Source organism: Calypte anna, chromosome 17, assembly GCF_003957555.1.
Source record: "Calypte anna isolate BGI_N300 chromosome 17, bCalAnn1_v1.p, whole genome shotgun sequence".
Taxonomy (NCBI): domain Eukaryota; kingdom Metazoa; phylum Chordata; class Aves; order Apodiformes; family Trochilidae; genus Calypte; species Calypte anna.
Genome location: NC_044262.1, coordinates 9,434,150 through 9,458,384, shown reverse-complemented (window position 1 = coordinate 9,458,384; position 24,235 = coordinate 9,434,150). Strand labels below are relative to the sequence as shown.

The following is a 24,235-nucleotide window of genomic DNA, read 5'->3' as shown; positions in this document are numbered from 1 at the left end:
CATAAACTGATGTTCTAGAGACTTCCATGCCACTCATTATCTACAAGCACAGGAAAATCCTGCTTGGGGAGACCCTAAAAGATTTCATTTGATATTGGCTGTACTGACAGATGATGCTGTTTCACTTCCCAACCCTTCAGTCTCAGTTTTGACCTCAACAAGGGGCAGAGAAAAAAAAACAGACCCATAATGCTGATTCCCTGGCTATCCCCCTTTTCCACCCTCCTCACATCCTGCAAAAGACACAGTGGGGCTTTCACAAGACTTAATTTTTTGGGTCTTTTGCAGCAAAAGCCAAGAGTCCTGACACAGTAAGTGTCAGCCAATTTCCACCAACTGATGTGGGGTTCCCACCTTTTTAGACACACAGGATTTAGTCACCTAAGGGTGAAGTTCAAGGATGGGACAACTTGGCAGAAATCCAAAGTCTGTCTATGCATTTATAGATAGAGATAACTCCTATTTCACACAACATTCAACATGCTGCTATTGATAATAAACAAAGTACTGGGTTGTTGGGTTTTTTTTTTTCCTTTGTGCACAAAATTTCACTTACTTGCCATCTGCTAGGTTAATGCCTCTAAAGAGAGGATAGTCTTCTGGGCCTGGTTTTCCTGTATGGTCTTCATACAGGAATACAGGAGATCTACCCATCTCCACACCAATTTGCTGGATCCCTTGCTCATTGTAAATTGAGATCAAGAAGGACTGACCTCCTTTCTTCGCTTTTACAGTGGTTAGAATGGAGAAGTCCTCTGGGAATGGGGAAGCTGGAGTGGAAAAGCAAAGAGGTTAGTCAGGTTTCCTTGAAAATTAACCCCTCCAGAAAGAGTCCTGTTGTCTAATGACCCATTGCAGGTTTATCCCTCCAGATGTGTGCACTTTAGCTCTCCAGTTCCCACTGGGCAGCACTTTACTTGCCAGCTGGAGATGTGGATTTCCCCAAAAGCCCCTTGGGATGTGGGGTTGGGATGGGCTGCAACCTAAAGCAAAGTGCACCAGAGTAAAGCCAGTGGAAAGGAGCATCCTCCAGGGGCTGCCCACTCTCCTGGCACATTGAAAACTCAAGCAGAGAACTGAGCATCCCTGAGGATGGTTCATTTATGATCACAAAACCTTTTTCCAGCCCTTACTGCAATCTCTCACAGAGCCAAAAAGTTCCCCCATGAGTGAACCTGCAAGCAAAGGATGGTGAAGGGTGTCCTCCCATTTGGGGATGAGACCACAGAGCTAGAAAACCAGAGTTTTTAAAAAAAGTTATTTCAAATCTGTGTTATTTACACCTAACCCTTCCTTAGGGTGCCCCAGAGGTTTTGGTTTTTTTTTTTTTTTCTTTAGGAGGTGAATCAAAAGTCTTTTTCATTCATGAGGTCTCCAAGTTAAGTTAGGAGGTCAGAGGGAGAGAGGAAATGAAGCATCCCCTGCCAGTCAGGCACACACAGCACTGAAGTTCTAAGGGATTAAGAAAATTGCATCAAGTTTTGTCTACTCCAGATGAGAACAGAGCATTCTGTGGCTTTGGCTTCCAGGGTTGGTGCAGACAAAATCCAAAACCAGAAATAAATCTGGCAGTCAGTGGGAGGCTCTAATTTGTCTGCGTGTTAAAAAGCATCTGACAGATTCCATAGCTTTTCCTCCACTCAGGAAAGCATCTGTGTCTCATCTCTAGTGATTCCTGTCTGGAACTGGGAGGGTTAAAGCCATTACAACATGGCACAGGTATGATCAACACAGAGGCAAAGCTCTCTGCAGGGAAAGTGTCAACACCAAACTCCTTCCCAGTCGCACCAGGACCAGGCTGCAACTTCCCCATGGGGGTTTTTACTGTTCAGACAGAAATGAGGAGCCCAACCTGAAAAGCCTGGACACACATCCCAAAGAGAACACCTTAAAACCCACCAGAAACATTAATAAAGGAGCTTTCTTAAGTTATTGAGATGTGACCTCGTGACACAGAGGGGACCTGCAGGTCATGGGGGGGGAAGGGATGGGACCCCCTGAGATGCTGCCCTGCAGCAGTGGGAACACTTGCAGGGGTTCTTCCCTTTAAGATCCAGGCTTTCAAAAACAAGGATCACATTGTGCCTCCAGGTATCTGCTTGGGAAATCTTAAACCCTGGCAGAGTAAAGTGTAAAGAGTAAAGCCCCAAGCCAGGCACCCCGGGGTGTGTGCACTGGGACAGCTGGGGGGGTGCCAGGGAAGGGCACAGCACAACGGAGCCATTTTTAAACTACAGATCCATTCTCAGACAAAAAACACACAAAAAATGTCAAGCTCCATACCCATAAGCTTCAAAAAGATTTTCTTCATCCCTTCAAGCTCTTTTTTTTTTTTTTTTTGGGTGGTATCCTACCTCATGCACATGGGATTTTGACCCAGGGAGGGGACTGGAAATAGAGGAGTGGGAAATTCTTCCAGTCACAGCAAAGTCAGCAAGTTCAAAAGCAAAGAGGCCATGAGCTCACCCTCTCCTCTTCTACTTGGGACATTCTTTAACTTTTATCACCATGCCAGTGGTTAAAGAGTGTCTAGCAGCCTAACCCAGGGCCCTTGCAGCCACGAGGCTGGACCTCAAAACCCAGCACTGCTCCAGTCTGGGCAAACCAAGTGGGACATCTGAGGGTACCTGGAGACCTACATCTTGTTTACACCCTGTTAATACCTCTCACCTGAGTTAAACAACTTGGGAAAGAAGCATAAAGCAGTGTTTCTGAAGGGAGGGCTCACAGGTGGTAATTAAATGCCATGATTATAGCCTCATTTCCCCCTGGGACAAAGAGCCAGATACTTGGCAGAGGCAAATATGGGATGCTTGTGCCTCCCATAGGATGCAGGGAGCTGTATCCCCCTCCTGCTATATCCAAATCCTCCTGCAGCCCTGAATCAAGCCCATACACCCTCCTGGTTCCAATTACAGGCCAGAGTTTTGGGCCTTTTATGTAAAACAGTTCACATCCAAAATTTCATTATGAATCCACAATACAGCACCTTTCAACTTGGACAAGCTGCCAACTCATTAAAAAGCTGCTTTTAATTTTTTTTTCCTTATTATTAAAATGTCTCCATGGTGACGTGAGAGTTTCTCAACCCAAATAACCATAGTGGATGAATTATAGCTGACATTACTCTGGTACTGCTCTGCTGGCCTGGCAAAATAACAATGCCCTCACTGTCATAGCTAGAAATGACCCAGGCTATTAAATAATGTATGAAAATCCATCCCCACAGCCAGCAATACTAATAAATACATCATCATAAATATATGAAGCACACAGAAATTGACCCAAATCCCCTTCAAGACAATGGAAACACCCCCCTGACAATGGGTTCAGGATTAAGCCCTGATATTCATTCACTTCTTGAAACAAACTCATGCTAGGAGATGCTGCACATCCATCTCTTCACTTAATGCCATGGCACCAGGGCTGAACTTGGCTCAGCATTGCTCTTTTACCCCAAGTCCTTCCAAACTCCCATGGAAAGGGCCAAGGGGGTGCAGGGTGGACAGAGATGTCCCCATCCTACACAGCTCCCCACCTGCCAATGCTTTCAGCTTCATTTCAGCAGATGAAATCTGTGCTGAGCCCCAAGATGGGAAGGAGTGGAGTCAGGCTGAGTAATTTATTTTTTTTTCCTCCTGACCATCATGACCAGGGATTCAAGGTTCTTGTGCAACCTCATGGTCTAACAAAATAGGGACAGCTGGGACCACTTCCTAACCCAGATCCTGCAGGTGTATCCAAATACAGCTTAAAATAGAGTCCCACAGATGATCTAGAAAGGCCAAAAAGCTGCTTAAGAGAGAAAAAGATAAATAATAAAATACAAAAAATAACCAGCTGCTCCAGTTGCTGACAAACAGAAAGTGGATCTGTTGTGTCAGATTTCCAGAGCTTGGAAAACTCTTGTGTTGTCTCATTTCCAGAGCCACTTCTCAGAGGAAAACAGCAGCATCACCAACTTCTGGCCTTTTTGTTCCTCTAAGAAGACTCACTTCACTTTTGGAATGACTGTTCAAGCTTTGATAGAGATTTTTTTAAGCTCTTAAATATATCTGCAGACACCCACAGGCAGTGTGGAGAATACAGAGTTTGCTACAAGAATGCAAATGACATTTTCCTGGCTGCCACTGTAAAATTTGCCTTTCTTGCCTCTGCTGGAAGAACATGGGTTTGCTGGGAAGCAGAACTTATTTAAGGAGCAAGGACAAAGAGCATCTCAGCAGATTTTCTCACTCTTGTGGGCTTGAAAAACAGACAAGCTTTTAGATGTGTATATATATATATATATTTATATATAGTCCTGCTTTGCTGGCTGTGGAAGCAGAATGCAAAGCCCATAAACTTCCCCTCTTGGAAAAGCACTGACTTCTAATTAACCCAAAATATTATGTACAGCACACATGTGCCTTGGGTGCTCTGGAGCAGAGAGGGAAAGTTCTGCTGCAATCCATCCACCTGCTGGACTGAAATGACTCAAAACACATTTCCCCTGGTACAAGACATGACTGGGATGTCTTTATCTCCTCTCCCCCTTGGATGTCTTTATCTCCTCTCTCCATTTGGTGGTGTGAGCTGAAGTCACATCTAGCTATGGAGAGGCACTGGGAAAACATCTCTTGAGCTGATGAAAAGCACTGGGGGTTTCTCCACTCTTCCCTTCCTAATTCCTGAGCCAGGAGCAGAGCACTCTCACTGACTCCAAGTCTCCAGAGTTGCCTCCATCACCCTCTGGTCGTCCAGATGATGAAATGATTGGAAAATTGCTTGGTGATCCCATCCAGATATCACCCAAGGAAGACAGCAGATACAACCCAAAAGCTCAGTGAGGACACAGAAGTTGTAAGGGGGGGACAAAAGCAAAAGAGTCCCCTGTGATACCAAGTTCTGTCCTGGGACCAGAGTTCAGCTCTTTATGCTGACTTCTTGGGCCTTTAGTAAGTGGAACCATCCAGTCTCCTTGCTGCTTTAATTAGCCAGAATACTCCAACCTTGAGTTTAGATCTTCAGGGTCACCACTGTTTGCTGATTTCCATAACACGAAGGCAATCAGCTAAGATTTCAGCAGCTTCTGGAAAGCCCTTGAATCCACTCCAGTTGTATATTCCAAACTGGAACCATTTCCTTCGAGGACCTCTGAGCCTGGAGATACCAGCTGGGCCAAAACTTTGAGTTGCTTCAGGTGCATGGAAAGAGCACATGAAAGTGATTAAAAGCAAATTGGTTGGGTTGAGCCTTGGGACAGAAAGCTGGATGGGCTCTGGGGTCACTGCATGGTATCTTTAGGATGAACATTTCCCATATCCAGGTGACCTACAGTCAGACAGGACTGTCCTGCCCTGGACAACAATAAAGAGAAGGTTTATTCTGCACTGCTGTAGACTATGAGACAGGATTTTAGGCAAGGGAACAGGACTTCAGGCAAAGGAACAGGACTTCAGGCAAGGGAACAGGACTTCAGGCAAGGAACAGGATTTTAGGCAAGGGAACAGGACTTCAGGCAAGGGAACAGGACTTCAGGCAAAGGAACAGGACCCTGGGCAAGGGAACAGGACCCTGGGCAAGGGAACAGGACTTCAGGCAAAACTGAGCAGCTCCTTCAATAGGGTTAACCCTACAGAGCTACCTGCCAGCAGCTCTCACCTTGGTGTCAGGCTCTCAGTTTGTGTGCAAGGCAGAGGTTCTGCTCCTGCTGACCCCAGATCAAACACAATTCACCTGCTCACTGTCACAGCAGGGCACTAATGAAGTCTGGAAATAACCTGGGTGATGAAGGAAACTGAAGGACTCAAGCACATCAGCAGCCTAGCCTCCAAGCCCTCATTTAAGCCCCTGACAAGCTGGGTCTGACAGACACAGGTTGGTAATTAAAAAACCACTGGTTGTGGCATGCCACATTACCTCTGATTTAGCCAATGCATTTGGTATCATTAATGCTCTCACAGGCACCAAAGCAGAATGTGTCTGCGTCCCTCTGCCTGCCCCAGGAGTCATCTACACAGATGAGTTACAGGCAGGGCCTTCTGCCTTATTCCTGAACCCTCCTCCACAAAGACATTTTCCTCCCCAAACCCCCCAAATCCTCCCATGCCTGCTCCCAGCATCCCCCCACATCAAACAGGGATCCAGGCTCCTCTACAGCTTTGGGATTGTGGTTCCATGTTCAAGACTGAAAGCTCTCAGTAGTTTGGGTCCATGCGTCCAGGCTTTTTTTTAAAACCCCATTTTCAAGTATTTATTGGCTTGAAAAATTAAAAAGCTCCAAATCTGTGTGCCAAAGAGAGGTCAGTGGCCCCCGTGCTCTTAAAGGGCTCTGTGAACTCTTGCTGCCTTCTTTAATGAACCTCCAATGTCTTCAAACAGCTTTTCCTGGGACATCTGTTCTTGTGGGGCAGTCCATTATTTTTCTCTGGTGATTATTTGTGTACTGAGGACACCCCAGCCCCAGCCTCAGACCCCACTGTGCTTGGCACTCCCCAAACACAGAACAAAACGGGGTCTGTGCTCCTCTGCATCTTCCAGCTCTCCCTCCCCAGCTGGGTGGCACGGTGACAAGGAGACAGAAAAAACTTTCTAATATAAGGAGGGACCAGATGTAAGGATTGGTCACATCTGCAGGGAAAGAGCAGCTTCCTCCCATGGGATCTGAGGGCTGGAAATTTGCAGCCCCTTGGAAGAGCAGAATCACTCCCTGCAAGGACACTTGGACCATCAAGGAATTATTACACAGTGCCCTGGATGTGCAGAACCTGAGAAAAGGGTCAGATATTTCCACTTAACAAGCAAATAAATAAAAAAAAATATAAATATAAATAAATACTAAATAAAAAAGCTGGGGACTCACCAGGATACAGCTGCTTTGTGGGTGCACTAAGCTGAGCATCTTTTGTTACTCTGTAAGCCACATCTGCTTCTTTTGAAGATCTTCTGCTTGTGCAAAACCCTGTTGTTTTTGTTATACCATCGGGTAAATTGTGAAAATCTAACACCTTCAAGAGGTCTGCAGGATCAGCTGTAAGAAGAAAAAGAAAAAAAAAAAAAAGAATTAGCAGGCAGCAAGACTGGCATTTGCTAAGATCCAGGTTCTGGTTAGCCTGCCTCACACAAATCGTTCCTCACAATTTGAAAACAGATGAAAAAAAAAAAGAATTTTAAGAACAGATGAAATGTTTTCAGTACATCTGCAAATACAATATAAATACAATACAAGTATAATATAAATACCAGCTTCAAAGCTGGGACTGATTCATTGCAGAGAGGAAGAGCTGAGCAGTGGTGTGCAGGAGGGCAGAAGGCAGAATAGAATTCTCATTATATAATATATATATTTATATTCTCATTACTTATAAGAGTTGTATGTTCTGGATGTTATCATCCAGACTCCATCACTCAAGCACATCCTGAGGATTAAGCATTAGACAAAAAATTTAATTAGATGAAAGGCCTTAAATGAAGAAGTAACCATTACACCCCTGCAACCCTTCCCATTTTTTTTCCTTAATTTACTTGATAAAAATAAATTGCTTTGGAACAAATACCTGAACAAGATCCCCAGAGGATTACACACACCATGCAAAGCAAACACCTGTAAATTCACACTTATGGCCCATGTGCTGAGTCTGTCTTTGCCCCAGACATTAAAATAGTTAACAGAGAGCTTGACACCCCCTTCTCCCCACACCAGCCAAGCTGGGGCTGGTTCACCTCCAGATGTCTTTAGAACACCAATTAAATAATGCAAATGATGTCTCATTAACTCCCTAATCTGATCCTGCTTGTGTCAAGCGAGATGGCATCTCCCAAAGTGGAATAACCAGATCTGACTCGAAATGCTTAAAAGAAATTATTTTGAATTTTGACTCCATCCTTGGAGCAAAATGCTGTCAGAAAGATGAACCACCCAGGCTCAAACAGCCCCAGCAGTGCCCAGAGCAGATGACAGCTTGCTTTAGCCCTGCTTGGACAATGCAACCCAGCTGCATTCTTTTGCCACTTGAGCCATTATTTTCCCTGAAGAGTGAGATTGTTCAGCTCCTCCAGGCCAGCCTTGCATTAGACACTCTGCTGTTTGCAATGATCCAGCAGATAAACCCCCTGGGCTGCCTGCCCCACTTTCCAGCAGCTTCTCAGGGCATTTTCACCACTCTGCATGGCTGCAAAGCTTATTTCCAGCTCACAGAACTGTCACAAACAGCTCAGCTGCATTCAAGAATGTGTGGCATCACTGCTGCTGAAAATAAAACAACAACAAAATAAACAAACAAAAAAAAAGGTCAGACCTCCCAAAGGGCAGGAAAATAACATAAGGGGAAAAAAAATTAATATTGGCCTCAGGGTGGTATCCAGCATCTTGCTTGAAAAGCCAGAGGAAAGAGAGGGAGAAGATTCGCAAGGGATTTGCCATGGCCATGTGCAACTGGCTGCATCCCTGGACACCCCAGCAATGGGGGAAAAAAAAAAAAAACCCAAACAAAAAACCAGATCTCCCAGAATATTAAAACGTTTTGGTTACCAAGAAGACCAGCTTAATATTTGCATGGAAAATTCACATACATTGTTAGACAGTTTTTACAAGTTTCCAGTGTCCTGAGGAGCTGAGCTCTCAGTGAGGGATTACAACCAGATGCCAAAGCCAAGCCAGGAGTGCAGCTGATAATCCAGCTGAGAGAGAGAGCCTGGCCCAGGCAGCACTCAGCTGGGTCTTTCCTCTTCTCTCTCACCCCTGGGAGACAGGACAGGATGCCACACATTTATCTGAGCTGTCCCTGCCATTGCCTTTTCCCTTGTTTTATTTCCTGTAGAAGCATCAGCACCCAACACAGCTCCATAAAATAACACCCCAGCTCCAGCCAGCCCTCCAGTTACCTCCCTGTGCTCCAAGAGATTGGGATCAGCCAGCTCTGGAGCTGCCTCCAGCACTGATTTAGGGAGGAGAGAGGGGAAAAAAGGCAAAGGCAAGGGGGAGGGGATGGGAATTCCAGAGTCCTGACATCAGCCCAGTCCTCATCCTGGCTGCAGGGGGGATTGGAGCCCCACTCATATCCCTGGGCATAAAGCATCCCATGGAGAGCTGGAGGGTCTGCAGGACCAGAAAGCTCCTCAGAAGAATCAATCCATCATCCCAAAGCTCTGCTGCTTTGGGACAGAATTCTGTGACCATCGTGTCCTTTGGCAAGGGACCCCTGGGAGTCACCTGGGAAGAAAGAAAAATCTGGTGCTGGGCTGTCCTCCTGAGTTAAATGCTGCTCCTGGTCATCACCTCAGAGCTCAAGCTGGGCAGGGGAAGGACAGGATGGAGCTGTAACATGGAACCAGATGACTGAAGCAGCTCTGGGTATTGTTAACACACTGACACCAATTGCAAGCCACATGGCAACCACTTGCCCAAAGCTTCTGCAGGGATGAAGGGAGCTGGACCTCTTCCAGAACAAGCTGCCCAGAGCCCTCTGAGCAAGCTCCAGCCATCCTCAGAGCAGCATTCTCATCTGCAAAGCACCTTCCTCCAACATTCACCTTCCCTATGAAGATCCTTGATAAATCCATAACTGCAATGGATGGGGTCAAAGCCAGGCATTAAATAACAGCACAAATAAGCTGCAAAGCATGCAGGTAACCAGCAGGAGAGGAAACAACCTCTGTTCACACCTGTGCACAAGTATAGGCATCACCTCTCTGGCTCCTGGAAATCCAAGGGGAGGTGAGAAGGCAGCTGAAGCCCCACAGCCCACTCTTGTCACACTTCATCACTAAGGGCATTGGTCTGAATAGGACTTCAGCAGCATGCAAGCCTCCAGCTCTTTTCCAGAAAGATGAGCTTCACACAGGAGCAGCTCTTATTCCTCCTCAGCCAATGGGTTTATTTATTTCTCCTTGATTTTCCAGCCAAATCCAAACTCAGCAGTCTCCTGTTTGGGGCTCTGACAGCACCATGTGCAGGAGGACAGAGACCAGACTGACCAAATCAGGCCCTACAGGGTATTCCTTACAAGCTTGGCCTTCTTCCAAGAACTCAATTAGCTCTTCTATGAAAGCTTTTTATATTTATTTTTTTTTAACTTGCTCTTTATGAATAACATCACTATGCAGCATTACACACAGGATCATTCTTTCACTCGAGGGTTCCCCAAAGACACTTGCAGCTCCATCCCTGCTGCCCTTGGCAGTGTACCCCAGGACACATAGGCAAACCCTAGACAGCCAAAATTAGACCAAAACCAAAGCAAAGTCTGCCCCAAAAGCTTGCAGCCAGCAGCAAGTAAGGTCCTCAAATACAACCAGAAAGGAGAATTATTTCCCATTTTATCAGAGATGAATGACTTGCTGATCAACCAACAGTGGCAAAAGGAGGAATTAAATCCCTGATTTCTCTCTGGCTGACCAAAGCTTTCACTACAAGATCAATCCTTCTGTGTTAAACTGATTCCTAATGAATTAATTAACCTGCTAAAACCTGGGTTAGTGCCAGTTCATATTAAGTTTATAACTCCATCCCCACTTGGCCAACAGCCACTTTCTTACACACCAATAATAAAGCAGATCAGGGAGCAGTTACTGAAATAAAATTGAAACCCCAGCCAACCCAAGGTCAGAATAACCCTGCTCTGCCACTCCTGACCACAGCCAAACTGCCTGCTTGGACTCAGCTGTGGGCTGCAGAGACAGAAATATCCCCAAAAGGACCCCAGAGCATCATCAGCATCCTAAGGTATTGGAGTACACTGGATGCCAAGCAAACCCCATGTCCCAGTGGGATCAGGTTGTTCATCCCTGCCTGTTCTTAAAGGAATGAATCAGCAGGAAAAGACCTTATCCCCCTCTCAAAACAAACCCAAACCAAAACCAAAAAACACACACACACCAAAAAACAAACAAAAAATAAAAAACACAAAACAAACAAAAAACCAAACCAAAACAAACAAAAAAACCCCACAAAAACAAGCCAAGATCCCCATGGAAATGGTTTTATTGAAATTCAGCCTGAGATGGACCTGCAGCTTCTGTGGACCAGGCTGAAACCCTCAGCAGCATTTGCCAGAAGTCAGTGAATCTTTGCCATCTTTATGTCTGTAATACCAATTTTTAACCCCTGAAGCAAAGCTCTGGCCCCAAAACACTTTCCCAAGTGTCAGGACACACAAGTTGCTTCTCTGTTACTTATGGGTCTCTGCATTTCCAGTGTCTGAAAAATTCCCAAACAACAAAAACCCAACCTCAAAACAATTCTCCCTCCTGTCACATCTCAAGGTCTTTAATCAAATCCTTATTCCCAAGGAAATCCAGGATGTTTAAACTTCCCACTGAGTGGAAGGCTGAAGAGGTTGCAGCCTTGCAGTGCTGATGGATTTTACACCACAGCATTTTGGGGGGGGGGAGGATGCAGCTCTCCCCATCAGGCTGAGATGAGCAGCTCCAACATGCACTGGTTTAAAAACAAAGCCAGGAATTCAAAGGGAGGATGCTCTGGGTGAGATATATTTATTTTCCCACCTACAAACCACTGTTCTGACCACTCTGAGGGTCTGGAGAAGCCACCTACCCACCAGTCACCAAAAACAAATGATTTCCCCATCAGGGCAGCTCTACCTGAAGCCCTCTGAATGCTCCAAATGAGCAGCACCTGGATCTACCCCTTCATAGAATCATAGAATCATAGAATGGGCTGGGTTGGAAGGGACCTCAGAGATCACCAAGTCCAACCCTTGATCCACTCCCCCCGTGGTTCCCAGCCCATGGCACTCAGTGCCACATCCAGGCTCTTTGGAAAGATCTCCAGACACGGAGAATCCACTACTTCCCTGGGCAGCCCATTCCAATGCCTGATCACCCTCTCCAGAAAGAAATTCTTTCTCATCTCCAACCTAAACCTCCCCTGGCACAACTTGAGACCCTGCCCTCTTGTCTTGCTGAGAGTTGCCTGGGAAAAGAGCCCAACCCCCCCCTGGCTCCAACCTCCTTTCAGGGAGTTGCAGAGAGTGATGAGGTCTCCCCTGAGCCTCCTCTTCTCCAGCCTCAACACCCCCAGCTCTCTCAGCCTCTCCTCGTAGGATCTGTGCTGGATCCCTTCACCAGCCCAGTTGCCTCCTTTGGACCTGCTCCAGGACCTCAATCTCCTTCCTGAACTGGGGGGCCCAGAACTGGACACAGGACTCAAGCTGTGGCCTCCCCAGGGCTGAGCACAGGGGCAGAATCCCTTCCCTGGACCTGCTGGCCACGCTGTTCCTGATCCAGGATTCCTTCTCTCCAGACCTCTACCTGTGTCCCAGGGGATCTGCAGAGCACCCAGTACTTTGTGTAATGGTGAAAAGAAATCTGGTTTGCCTTTTTTTCACCTTGCCAAAATGGTCAGAAGGGCCCTGAAGATCTCGATGGAAGCTGAAAGGGTTTTAGCAGAGAAGTTTCAGAAACCAAAAATTGCACCCATGCCACCAGCACTGCCCAGGGAGACAAGAAAGCAGCTCTGGGACCAAAATTGGGCTCAGGAGCTCAAAGCCTCCCTCCTTTCACCACCTGCCAACCCTAAGGCACATCTGTAGCTCAGCCAGTCTTATCTGACAACACTGAGAGTCCCTTCAGCATCTTCACTAAACACATTCCTAGAACTAAAGAGTCAAGAAAATCTCCCTTTTTCAACTTTTTGCCCAACAATACCCTTCAAAGAGGAAAAAAAAAACCCTCATCAGCATCATTAGACACAAATTTATGGTGCACAACTGACCTGCCATTGTATTACTGCAATAACTGAGATATCTGGGAGTCTGGAGAAGGGGTCACCATCCTGCAAGGGTGGAGAAGGAATTCTTCTCTATTTGGGTTTCGTAGCAGCTAAAGAGCATTCAAAGACCTCCAGGACTTCATGACACAGCACTTAGTCCTCCTATAGTTTCTGTGCAATTATTGCCTAAGATTTGAGGTGGGAAGGTGAGGAAGGAATAAAGATTTATGGTCCCAGCTCATTCCAGGTGCTCTCTGCAATGTTATAATTTAATACATGACCCATCCTTCTGGGTACCTGTATCCAAATCTCACATCACTGGTGAAGGGGGTTCACAGGGAAGCAAAGCCTTCCTATATGGAAAAGCCATAAAAAACCCAAACCAAACCAAACCAACCAAGAACAAAACAAAAAACACAAACCCAAAAAACAAACAAACAAAACCCACCAAAACTTGCCATCTTATCCCACACCAAGCACTGTCAGTAAATAAGGATTTCTTTCAAGAGCAGCATCTCCTTGAAAAGTATCTGAAGCCCCACAGAGAAGAGGAAAGAAGAGTTTCAACAGGAAAAGCAACAAGATGCACTCCAAATAACCTGCCCACAACTATCAACTGGCTTCAATTATCCCATTTTTCTTGCACCCAGGTTGCTGGTGGCATCCAGGCTGGTTTGAGCTGGGTGCTCTACACCAACACAGGAGAGTGCCAGGTAACTCAGCAGATATATGACAGAGTCAAAGCTTTCAGCTCTAATGAAATGGTTATGCCACCATAGAACCTGTTCCTTAACATCCCCATCTCTCCTTTTTAAGCCAGAAAATTCCCACTATTTGTGTTGTGAGGATGCTACAAGAGATGCCCCTCCAGGAGGGAGCAGAGTGTGCAAGGGGAAGGATGCTCCTTTCATTGCTTTTAGGGTTTCTCCCTCTCATGCTGTTGTCCAGAGGGTGAAATGGATGTCTTGGCTTATCCTAGGAATTAAACACCAAGAGGTGAACACTCTGGTGGCAAGATCCATAAGAGACACCCCAAAGGCAGAGGGAAGTGGAAGCTGCTACATTAAGGATGTATTTTTATGGAACCTGGAGTCTCAGGACACACATTTGGGATTTCAACAATTCCTACTCCTTAATCTAAACATTTTTCACCACTTTTGACCTCATAGCTGCAGCCCTTGGATAACTGACTAAGACAAGATGGCAAAGGCTAAAACAAAACAGATAAAAAGCATATAAAGCTCCAGTTGCCATTGCTCAAGCATCCTTTGATCAGACTTAATGCAGCCCCTTAAATTCTTCCCATCCCAGCAGCCCAATAAAACAAAGTATTTGGACAAGGAATTTTAAAAAGGAGAGGGGAAGAATCTGAAATAGAGGACTGAAGATACAAAACTTTTCTCCCTAGGAAGGAGCAGAATCCAGGAAAGGAAAAAAAAAGGGGGGGGGCTGGCTATACAAGGGGTCAGATCCTCATCTGGTGCCCATCAGCTCCTTTCCAGTAGCTGCAAGAGAGCTGTGTCAATTCACATTGCTCCAGATAGCCAAATATTTCACCAGTGACTCATGTCATCCCCTTATGGGGTTTTTTAAAGGCCCAAATAGTCCCAACTCTGAACAAAGGAAACCATTATGCAGAGTCAGAGTCGAAAGATCGGATGCATAATCCCAAAAGGGAAAGAAAGAAACCCAGAGCTGATACTGGAGCAGCTCTGCAAGATGACATTGAATTCAAATAATCAAACAATCTTTGTTCCTTTGAGCATAAATCTCTTTAAAATAATCAATCATCTGGGTCTCTAACAAAGCCGTGCTGGTAGCAGCTGACAGCAAGCAAAGAGCAGAGCAGGCTTTACCTCCACAGCACGTAATTAAACCACCCCCCCAAAAAAAAAAAAAAAGTCTGCTGGAAATGCTGCACAAACCTTAAAGACACAACATAGAGAAAATGAGCAAATGTTCAGGGCTTTAAAGAAAAAAAAAAAACAAAAAACTGTTTAAGAGCAGCAAATATTCTGTTTTCATGAACTGAGGATTTCAGATTCTCCTCTAATAGGGGAAAAAAACCCAAAACACCAAAACCCTTCAGGGCTGCTGAATATGGCTCTGAGAGCATGGGGATTGCTCAGCAGAGGAAAAGGGGTGACAAAGGGTCAGGTATGATGTTAGCTTTCTTCTGACATGGGAGAAGCTCTGGCTGGGATGATTCCTGCCCTGTGCCACCATGGGAGCCAGGCAGTGGCCAAGTGGCACCTTCATCATGGAGAACATCAGGACAGCACCCAGCAGAGAGCCCACTACAGGGCTTCTGCCCCTTCCCAAGGAGCTGCTGACCCCCATTTCCCATGGGTACTGGGAAAAGGTGATGAACACAACCCAGAGCACAGGCAAAGAGCAATGGTGGGGTCCCCAGAAGGGCAGATCTGGGGGTGCAAGCAACCCAACACACAGCATCCCTTCCCCTGCTTGCATGGGTGATGCTGCCAGGGAGCTTGGCACTGGCTTTCACCACCTGGTCCCAAAAAGGGGTCCCAGAATACAACCTTTTCCTTCCCACCCCCTCCCTGCTGCAGCAAGCCCTCCCCTCCAGAGGGAAGAACAAAACCTTTTAAGGCAGAGCCCAAACCCAACCCTCCCAACCCCACAGCCCACGTCAGCACAGCTGCTCAGTGTCCAAGGAGGTTTTTTTTATGGGCCAGGAGGGTCAGAAGCATTCAGTGAATCACCAGCTCTGCAGTCAGCCACCCCCTTGCCTCTGCTCACCCACTGGAGATGCCTCCCACACCACCCTGCCCATGGCCCCATCCCAGCCAGGATCCAAGAGGAGCTTTTCCAATCCCTCCCCCAGCTGCTGAAGCAAGAATTTCTCTGGGTCACTGTGACATTTTGGGAAGTTTTCCAGCAGGAGTTTGATGACTGACAGGAGTCTTGCCCTTTAAAGAAAAAAAACTGAGGGTGAAGGGAGTCTGAAACTTCGTGTTATTAAAACTACTCCCAGGCTCAGCAGATCTGCAAAAGGAAAGGGGGATGGAGCATGACTCCATCTTCTGAATGATTAACTGAGAGGTCTTAAAGTGAGCCCAGTTTTAGGAGCAGTTTCTGAAAGCAGCAATACAGGGCTGGAAGTTACAGAGCAGGCACTTTCATTCCCTCCAGCCCCATCCCTCTGGTTCCTTTCCCCTAAAAATCCCACTTTAAAACCCTTGCAAGGCTCCTGGATTACCCCAAGGTGACCCATGGAGATGTACCAGCAGGAGCTGGAAATCACATCCAAAGAATCTGTCAGCTTCCCAAGCAAAACCTTGGCCCAGCCTTTTGGAAAGCAGCTTTGCAGGTAGAGCACTGAGGCTGAGATAAAAAAAACCCATGAAAAGTCCCTGCTCTGCTAAGGGCACCTCACACTTTTCTGCAGGAGGTGATGAGAAACCAGCAGACATCTGACCACATGGCCCAGCTTGGTGACAGAGAGGATTTGTCCTGGTCCCAGGGCCACATCAGCATCACCTGGGGACCTGAGACCCCCTCCTCATGCCCAGACAGCACAGGTTGAGCAACCCAACCAAGTCACAGCTCTCGTTCCTAGTGGCAGCTTTAAGCAAAACATTATTTACTGTTTCTCCAAGTGTTCAGTACCTGGCCAGGCTTTTCAGGATGTCCTCTTCCCATCCCAGTCCCCCTGTGCTGCCAGGGGATCCACACCTGAGCCAGGTCCAGCCAAGATGAAGGCTCCTGGCAGCTCTCAGGCTGGGGGAAAAGGGAAATTCAGCTTCTTGTCTTCACTCTAAGCAGTACATCCTATTTCCAGACAATCTGGCACTTGGGCAGCATTCACATTTTCAAAGTGCTTTTTAACAACCAACCACTTCAGGCTCTTTATAAGGCTGAATTAGGGCCTGATCATGCAGCACATTCAAGTCACCAGAAGTTCTGTAACCTCTTTTATTGGGCTGCAGAGCAGTTACTGCTGCAAGGAAGAAAGAAGCTGGCATGTTCCCTTTCCAGACAGGGGGAAATGACACCCCAGGCCCTGACAGAGCTGCCTTTTTGTCACAGCAAGTGTGAGCATCCTCCCCAGGCTGCTGCTGCAGCCAGCTCCAGAGCCACCATCTGTTCCAGCCCAGCACAGAGGGCACTTTTCTTCCTTCTGTGGGTACCCAAAGCTCCTTGGCACTGCACCAAGAACAAGGGCACCACCCTTGGATGAAACTAGGGAGACATGGATCAAGGCAGTGCCCAACCTTTGCATGACATCTCTCTCCAAACCTCCCCCCAAAAAAACCCAAAACTTTGGGGAAAAAAAAAAAAAAAAAAGAGCAAACCAAATTCAGTGAGCTGAGCTGTGGCTTTTAATTAGAGAGAAATATTTTGCAACTCTCTGGAATATTTTATGTAGGTAACCATCTCACCACAACCCCAGGATGGGAACTGCAGCAGGCAGGATGAAGCCATCCTGTGCAGACACAGCCATCCCTTGACCCCAGGAAGCCCCAGCCCACCTATTTTGGATGCTTCCAAGCACTCAGCAGCCCACATGAATGTCAGGGAAGTTTGGGACCAGAACACATCCTGATCCAGGCTTTTTCCCCTCCTCCCCTTCCCATGCCAATGGCTGGAAGCATGGGGGATGCAGCCATATGGGGTGGCCAATGTCACAGCTCTTCTGGACACTGAAGCCACTTTTTAAATGCCTGCCAAGGGACACAGGACCAGTGTCCCCATCCTGAGAACAATCCTATGGGTCATCTCCCACCTCAGCATCTTCCAGCAGTACCCAGGGAAATCAGGGGGCAGCAGGGCTGGAGCTGCAAGGCCACAGGGAGCTAGAGATGCAGGCAGCATCTTCTATCAGCTAGACCAAAAAAAGAGGAAAAAACACCCCAAATGGACAAGCTTTAGGGGAACATTAGCCATTGTGGAATAATACCCATTCCACAGCCTCCCTAACAGCCATACCCAGCCTTTTAATTCCTGTTGTGGTGCTGCTAGTGAATTGCCCAACCCTGAGTTTAATGAACCACATTAACACAAGCACCTGTGTAATTGCAATCATTGCACAGCTACAATCAGGCTGCCAAGCAGCATCCCAGAACAAAGCCAAAACCAACCAACAAACCCCCACAAAACCCCAGAGGGGTTTATTGCAGGCATTACCCCCAGTCCTGTGAGGGTATCACCCAGCTGGGAGACTTCCAGGAGAGAGGCATTTAGGAGCTAGAGCCTCATTTTCATGCACCGTGAGGGTTTCGTTGTCATCTTTTAATATTTCATTTCATAGATGTACAAAAGCCCAACCCTGAGTTATTTCCAGCACTGCTGTACACTGGAATAATCTGACACAGGGACTGGAAAACCAATCCTTCCTCAGCCACTTAAATCGATGAACTCAGAGCATTTACTTTACATGCAGATCTGATTTCCTTCATAAAACGCGTGGCTGGAAGGCAAATTTCAAATTAATATCTGCCTGACTTGGTGAAAAATGTTTCTGAGGTTTGTTTGCCATCGTTTTCTGAAGAGCACAGCTTCCTTTCTGAGTTTCTGCAGCCCACATCTGCACCACAGGTGCTGCTTTCAGGGCAAGAAGAGCAGGAGGAAGACTCAGCTCTGAATTTATCACCTCCCCAGCCATGAAATTCATCAATTTCAGCAAAGATCCCAAGCAGACTTAAAAGCTGGGATGCCTTTAGGGTAAGTCTGCCAGCAGGGAAGGATCAATTCCTGGCTCCCAATGATTGTCACAGTTCTAATCCATATTTATGCTGCAGACCTTATTCCCAATTAGATGCATAAATGGATTTCTTTTAATATCACTAAGGAACCAACTTTCTTACACTTCAGGCCAGTTAAGGTTGGTTTTTTTTAATGGACCAGCTAGAATAAGGAATAATCTGCTGATGAAACCTGCAGAGCAGGAAGCTGGTCCAAATACAACATTCCAGCTCCCATTCCATTCCCATTTCCAGTCCCACTACAAATAAAACACGAGGACACAAAGTCACACAGGGACAAGAACAGATTCTGCAACATTTGGGTCACATCAGCACAGAACTACACCAGCATTTTTTTCCTCCCTTCAGATATTTTCTTTTGAGCTGCTCACAAGGTGATTTGCCTGTTCTTGGAAGTATCTGCTACACTTGATAGATTTCAGGTCTTCCTATCCATGGAAGAGAATCCAAACCCAAAGACAGCATCTGAATTGAAAAATGCTGCTATAAAAGCTAACAAGAAGTCTCTAAGCCATCCAAAAAGCTTTCCCAGGACTCAAACTAAGACTGGCCCAGACAAATATTTATGTAATTATTCACATGGGTTTGTTTTAAATAAAGAGCCTTTTTCCTATTAGTACTTTGGCATCAACCATCTAATTAGAGGCCAATGACTGTTACAAAAAAAATAATAATAAAAAAAATAAATAAAGCACAGACAAGGAGAAGTGTGACTGGAGTGATGGGCAGCACCAGAGCTGCTTTTCCTCCTGGGGAAATCAGGAAAGGGGAATGTGTGGAAAGGGCCCAGGTCCCTGCAGATGGATGGGAGGGAGGAGGGCTGGCTTCTGCCTCCCTGGGAAAATGGGAAATTGATGAGTAAGAGCTCCTCTGGCAGGAATACCCACTCACCCCTGGTTCTTGCCCATCTCTAATATGTGCTTAGAACCAGTTTCAAGGTGAGGTTTCAAGTATACTCATGAAGTGGGAGAGAAAACCCCACCCTGGCTTGCAGCAAGAAACAACCAAGGGATTTGTTCATCACTGGCTCCCAGATGACACCAGAAGTGATCCCTGAGGCTCCTCTCAACCCACTAAAATTTCCTCTTTTCACTGCTGGAAACAAACCAGCTTCACCAGAACTCCTGACATCCCCTCCAGCTTTCTCAAGTGTCCACCCTGAGGACCAATCCTTCCCCAGGGAGCACCAAGGATCTCCTGCTGGGATACTCTTCCTGCTGGGATACTCTTCCTGCTGGGATATTCTTCCTGCTGGGATACTCTTCCTGCTGGGACACTTTTTCAGTGCCTTGTGCAGGAGCTGGGAAGGTCCCCAGAGCAGGTCCTGCAGGACATCTCTACATGGCCTCTCTCCCTGTGGCCTGGCTCAGGGACTCATCCATCACCAAATTCACCAATCTGAGCCAACACTCACGTTCAGCCCCTAAATCCCTTCAACCCTGAGCCTCTGGATAGGACCTTTCCCTCCTGACTTCCTTTCATGGGTCCTGCAAGCCCAACCACTGCTTCAGCTGCTGTTTCTTGAAGACCAACTTTGCCAAATCTTCTGGAGAAAGGAGATGGAAAGACTCCAGGCTTGCTCCCAGCACACAGGGAGGGACCACTGACCATTCCTGCCCCTGGCCACAACCCTCATTTTGCACGTGGAGCTCAGAGCTTTGCTCATCCATCTTCTCCTCCCCCCATCCCCACCAAATGATGCTACAACCCCACAGCTGGCAATGGATGGCTGAAGTACATATCACTTGCTGAATCTCTTTTTCCTTCTCTTCCCTCACTTTTATTGTGCTCCTGAGGCCTTTTAAGCTGGGATTTAAGTTACTGAAAGCAAGAGAATCCATCAGAGCACAGCAGGGAAAGCATAGAAATGAAGCTATCCAGGGCCATAAAGCTAAGCTAGAACAGAAAGGAAAATTTGTTATCCTTCCTACTGATGGTTCCACCCCCAGAACAGATGTCAAGAGGAGAAAGACCTCAAAAGCCAGAAAATGGGCTTTGCAAGCTGCTACCTTCCCAACAGGGAGATCCAGGGACTCCTGACCAATCAGTCCTTGGTCAAAGCAATCTGAGCAAGATGTTCCTGGGGACCCTGCTGGGAAGGTGACCCCTCAGGTTTTGCATTCACAAGGAGAGGATGACTTGCTGCAAGCCCAGTTAACTCAAGCAAGAAAGCAATTAATGTTCTCTCCTGGTGAAAAAGGAGATAATAAATACTGGGTAACCTTCCCACAAACAAGTCCCAAAGCACCAATAAAAATATATGCAAATCTATTTTCCACTGATCCCTTTCCAGCTAATGAATGGAAGAAGCTGAAGATTTCCTCATGCACCACTCAGCAGAGTGACCACTGGTGCATTTCTTTCTGCAGAGGTTTAATATTGAAGAGGGTTTTGTATTCCAGTAGCTCTATCTCCTGGACAACTTTTCTCAGGCTGTAAAAAAACAAAACAACAAAACCCAACCTTGCCTCGACATCTGGGAGAGGTAATTTCCAGTCCAGAGTTTGTTTTCACTTCTTTTCACAGCTTATTGCCTAGAACTGGTTCCAGGCACAACCCCTTCATCAGACTTAAAAGATTTTAAGTATTTTAAGAGCTCTGATCAGTCAGACCTGTAATATTTGCAGGCTGTGATAATGGTGCTTTTCCTATCCTAACATGCATATACTCCATGTGCTTTCAGGAAAAATGACAATTTTGGCTTCTCAACTGCAGCTAACTTGGGTGACACCAGCAAAGGAGCCTGGCAGAGCCCGGGAGATGCTTGGCAGGGTGAGCACCCCTAAGGGTAAAGCCCCAGAGCCAGGCAGGAGGATGCTGAGCACATCAAGCTCCTGACAGCCAGCTGGGCAAAGATTCATTCCCAGGCAGGAAAAAACTAAATAAAGCATCAAACAAACAGGATGCCATAAAGGGTGGCACGTGCATGCTCTTGGCAAGGGGAGCCAGCAGGATTAACATCTTTCTTTCACACTTCTGCAGAGCAACTTGGCCAACCCTCTGCCCATGGGTAATTCCCCCCACGTTTTCTTTTCTCTGCTGCTTCAGTCCCAGGCAGCAAACAGGAGAGCAAAACCCAGCAAGATATTGTCCCCCTTCTTCGCTCCAGGTTTCTCCCTCCCAGGTTGCCAGTGAGTTTGTTCTGCAGATCTTGTCATGCAAAAACCCAAGAGCACAGACTCTGGGGGATCAGCAGTATAAACAAAGATCCCACCCTGAGTCCCAGTTTGTCAAAAATGAGGATTCACCCAGACCTGAGCTATTTCAGGGCTCTCTGAGGGGTCAGATACAGCAGCAAAAAGGAAAGTTTTGGTGCTGTCTTAAAGATCAAAGATGAAGATTTGAGTCTTTCTGCCAGCAGTGGTGAAATGCAGTTCTTATCCCAAATACAGACCCTTCCTCACCTTTCAGTCCCAAACCAAAAAACAGATGAAAGAGATGCTGAAAGGTTGTGTTTCACTGCAAGGCCACTCTCCTGATGTTCCTCAACCTAAAACGGTGCCAAAATTTGGAAAGGCATTCAGAATTTTCCCAAGAAACAAATCCTTGCCAAACTGTTCTAACTTTCCAAGGCAAAAATCACAGAACTACCCCATTCCAAAACAGTGAAGAGCTGAAGAGCAACCCCTTGATCCACTGGCCACTAAAAGCTGGGCTTTTTTGGGGGTTTGTTTTGATTTTTTGCTAACACTGAAGAACCCTCAGTTTTCCAGCAGACAACTGAACCCTCTGTAGGGAAATAACTAAATTCCAGCTTGGTAAATAAACCAGCTTAGCAGCAGAGCTGAGGCTTCCTGCAGAAACCCAGGACATCCACATGCTGCCCCATAACCCTGCCTGGCTCCTATTCCCACTGAGGAACAGTGCTTTGCTTTCAGACAAACCCAATATGTTCAGGGGTAATTTATGGTCTGCAAGGTGATCAGGCTGGCAGAAACTGTCCCTAAGAGATGGGTAAACAAGAAATAAAATTATGGAAGAGAGCTCAGCCCAGGCAGGATGCATTTACATGGCACTGAGCAATGCAGTCACAGGATGGACCCAGCAACCTCAGGCATCTCCAGCAGCAAAGTCAGAGCCCCAAGCTCCAAGGGTGAGACCCTCAGCCCCTGCACAAAGCTCTGCAGCCCCTGAAAGCCATTTGGGCTTCAAATGATCAAACCAGCAGAGCCAGACTAAGTGGAGATTGGTACCGATGGGTTCTCTCCCTGAGACTCAGCTACAGCCCAAGCACAAGCCCACATCATTCTCTCCCTTCCAAAGGGGGCAAAAATACAGCAGGTAAAAACAGAGGAGGAAAAACCAGCACAGAAATCAATGCTCTGACATATTCACCACTTGAAAAAATTGTTCTCCATAGTGTAAGACATTTACCTTGATATTATCCCCTGTATTTGTTTTAAAAGCTCATAGCATTTCTTGTTAAATTTATTTTCTTCCTTTTTCATAAGCAGGATACAGGAACTGCCTTTGAGCAAGGTCACAGGAGTGATGAAGAGACAGTTCAGCTGCAGCTCTGAACCCCAGCCTATTCTGGCTTGTCCAGCCAACAGACTTCCCCCTTAATCACCCATGTAAGCCATTAAATGGTAATTAAGCATATGCTTTATAACCCTTCAAGTGGAATTTTTTCCTGCCACTGCTCTGCAGTCCCAAATACACCATAACCTTCCCCCAAAGCAGATGCACCAGAACCTGCATCACTGCCCACACCATCCAGCAGACAATGATGTGCCAGCCCCCTGTGAGGATGCTGCCTGACGTGTCCCCCTGCCCTGGAACAGCCTTTAACAAGACCCCAAGGCTGCTCTCTCTGAGCAGACAAGCTCCCAGGGCAGGAATCTGCTCTCACCATCCACAAAAACCAGCTGGTGGCCACCTCCATCCCAGCTGGGTAGCCCCCAGCTCCCCAGCATCCCTGCTGCATGCAGACCTGGGTGGGGAATTTTTATTTGCTTCTTTCCATTTCATTGATCAAGGTTTGGCAATAAACACACCTGCTTTCCAGAGCAAAGCAGACTGGAAACCACATCCCACCACTGCAGCCCTCACCCCTTCCTTCCCAGCTCCATCCTGTCCCCTTCCAGAGGCTGGGAGCAGACCCAGCCCATTTTTCTCCATGGTTAAACTGCTTTCACCTCCAGCTTTCCTCCTCACCTTTCTGTACAAGGCAGGGAGAAACACTCCTGATCTGCACAGCAGCAGAGAGCAGCCTGGGGGAACTCACTTTCTGGTTCTTTCACCTGGAGAAACTGCACAGAGTGGGTTTGTTTCTTTTACTTTAGAAAGCCCCAGGTTTAGCAGCACACAGCACTCACCCCTACCAAGCACACCTTTGCATTCCAAACCAACCAAAGGCAGAGACTCAAGAATCCCAGAGCCTTTCACAAAGCAAAGACCTGTGAAGGATGCTCTGAAGCAGCTGAGACTCCCTGAGATGTGTTTGGAAACCTTTCCAGTCCCTATCACCCATCACCCAGCAGCACCCATCAGGGACCAAGCCCTGGCAGCAGCACTGCTGGCCAAGGAGCTGAAGGCAAAAAGGAGGATGAGGCAGTAAGAGGGAATGAAAGTGGATCTGCAAAAATGTCCTGGGACAGCTGGGGACAATAACGATGGTTCAGAGGCTGAGGGATGCTGCTCCAGGGTGGCTGATGGAAAGAAAACCATACTGGAGATTTTTTTCTCCAGTCTGTTCCCACGCAAAGGGCAGGGCTTTGATCAGCAGCAGAAGAGGGATTTTGATTCATGAGATATGGGTGAGGTGAGAAAAGATGAGGTGTACACAAGCAGG

The 24,235-nt window shown here is 46.8% G+C and overlaps 1 protein-coding gene across 2 annotated transcripts in view; it reads right to left on the bottom strand.

The window, feature by feature from the left end:
- Positions 1-24,235, bottom strand: part of COL5A1 (collagen type V alpha 1 chain) — a 142,251-nt gene that overhangs the window by 100,610 nt on the left and 17,406 nt on the right. For both annotated transcript variants that reach the window (XM_030461190.1, XM_030461191.1), the window contains exons 2-3: positions 6,845-7,012; positions 557-770 (exon numbers count right to left, since the gene is read on the bottom strand). In XM_030461190.1, the coding sequence (XP_030317050.1) occupies positions 557-770; positions 6,845-7,012 (382 nt within the window). The remainder of the gene's footprint in view (positions 1-556; positions 771-6,844; positions 7,013-24,235) is intronic.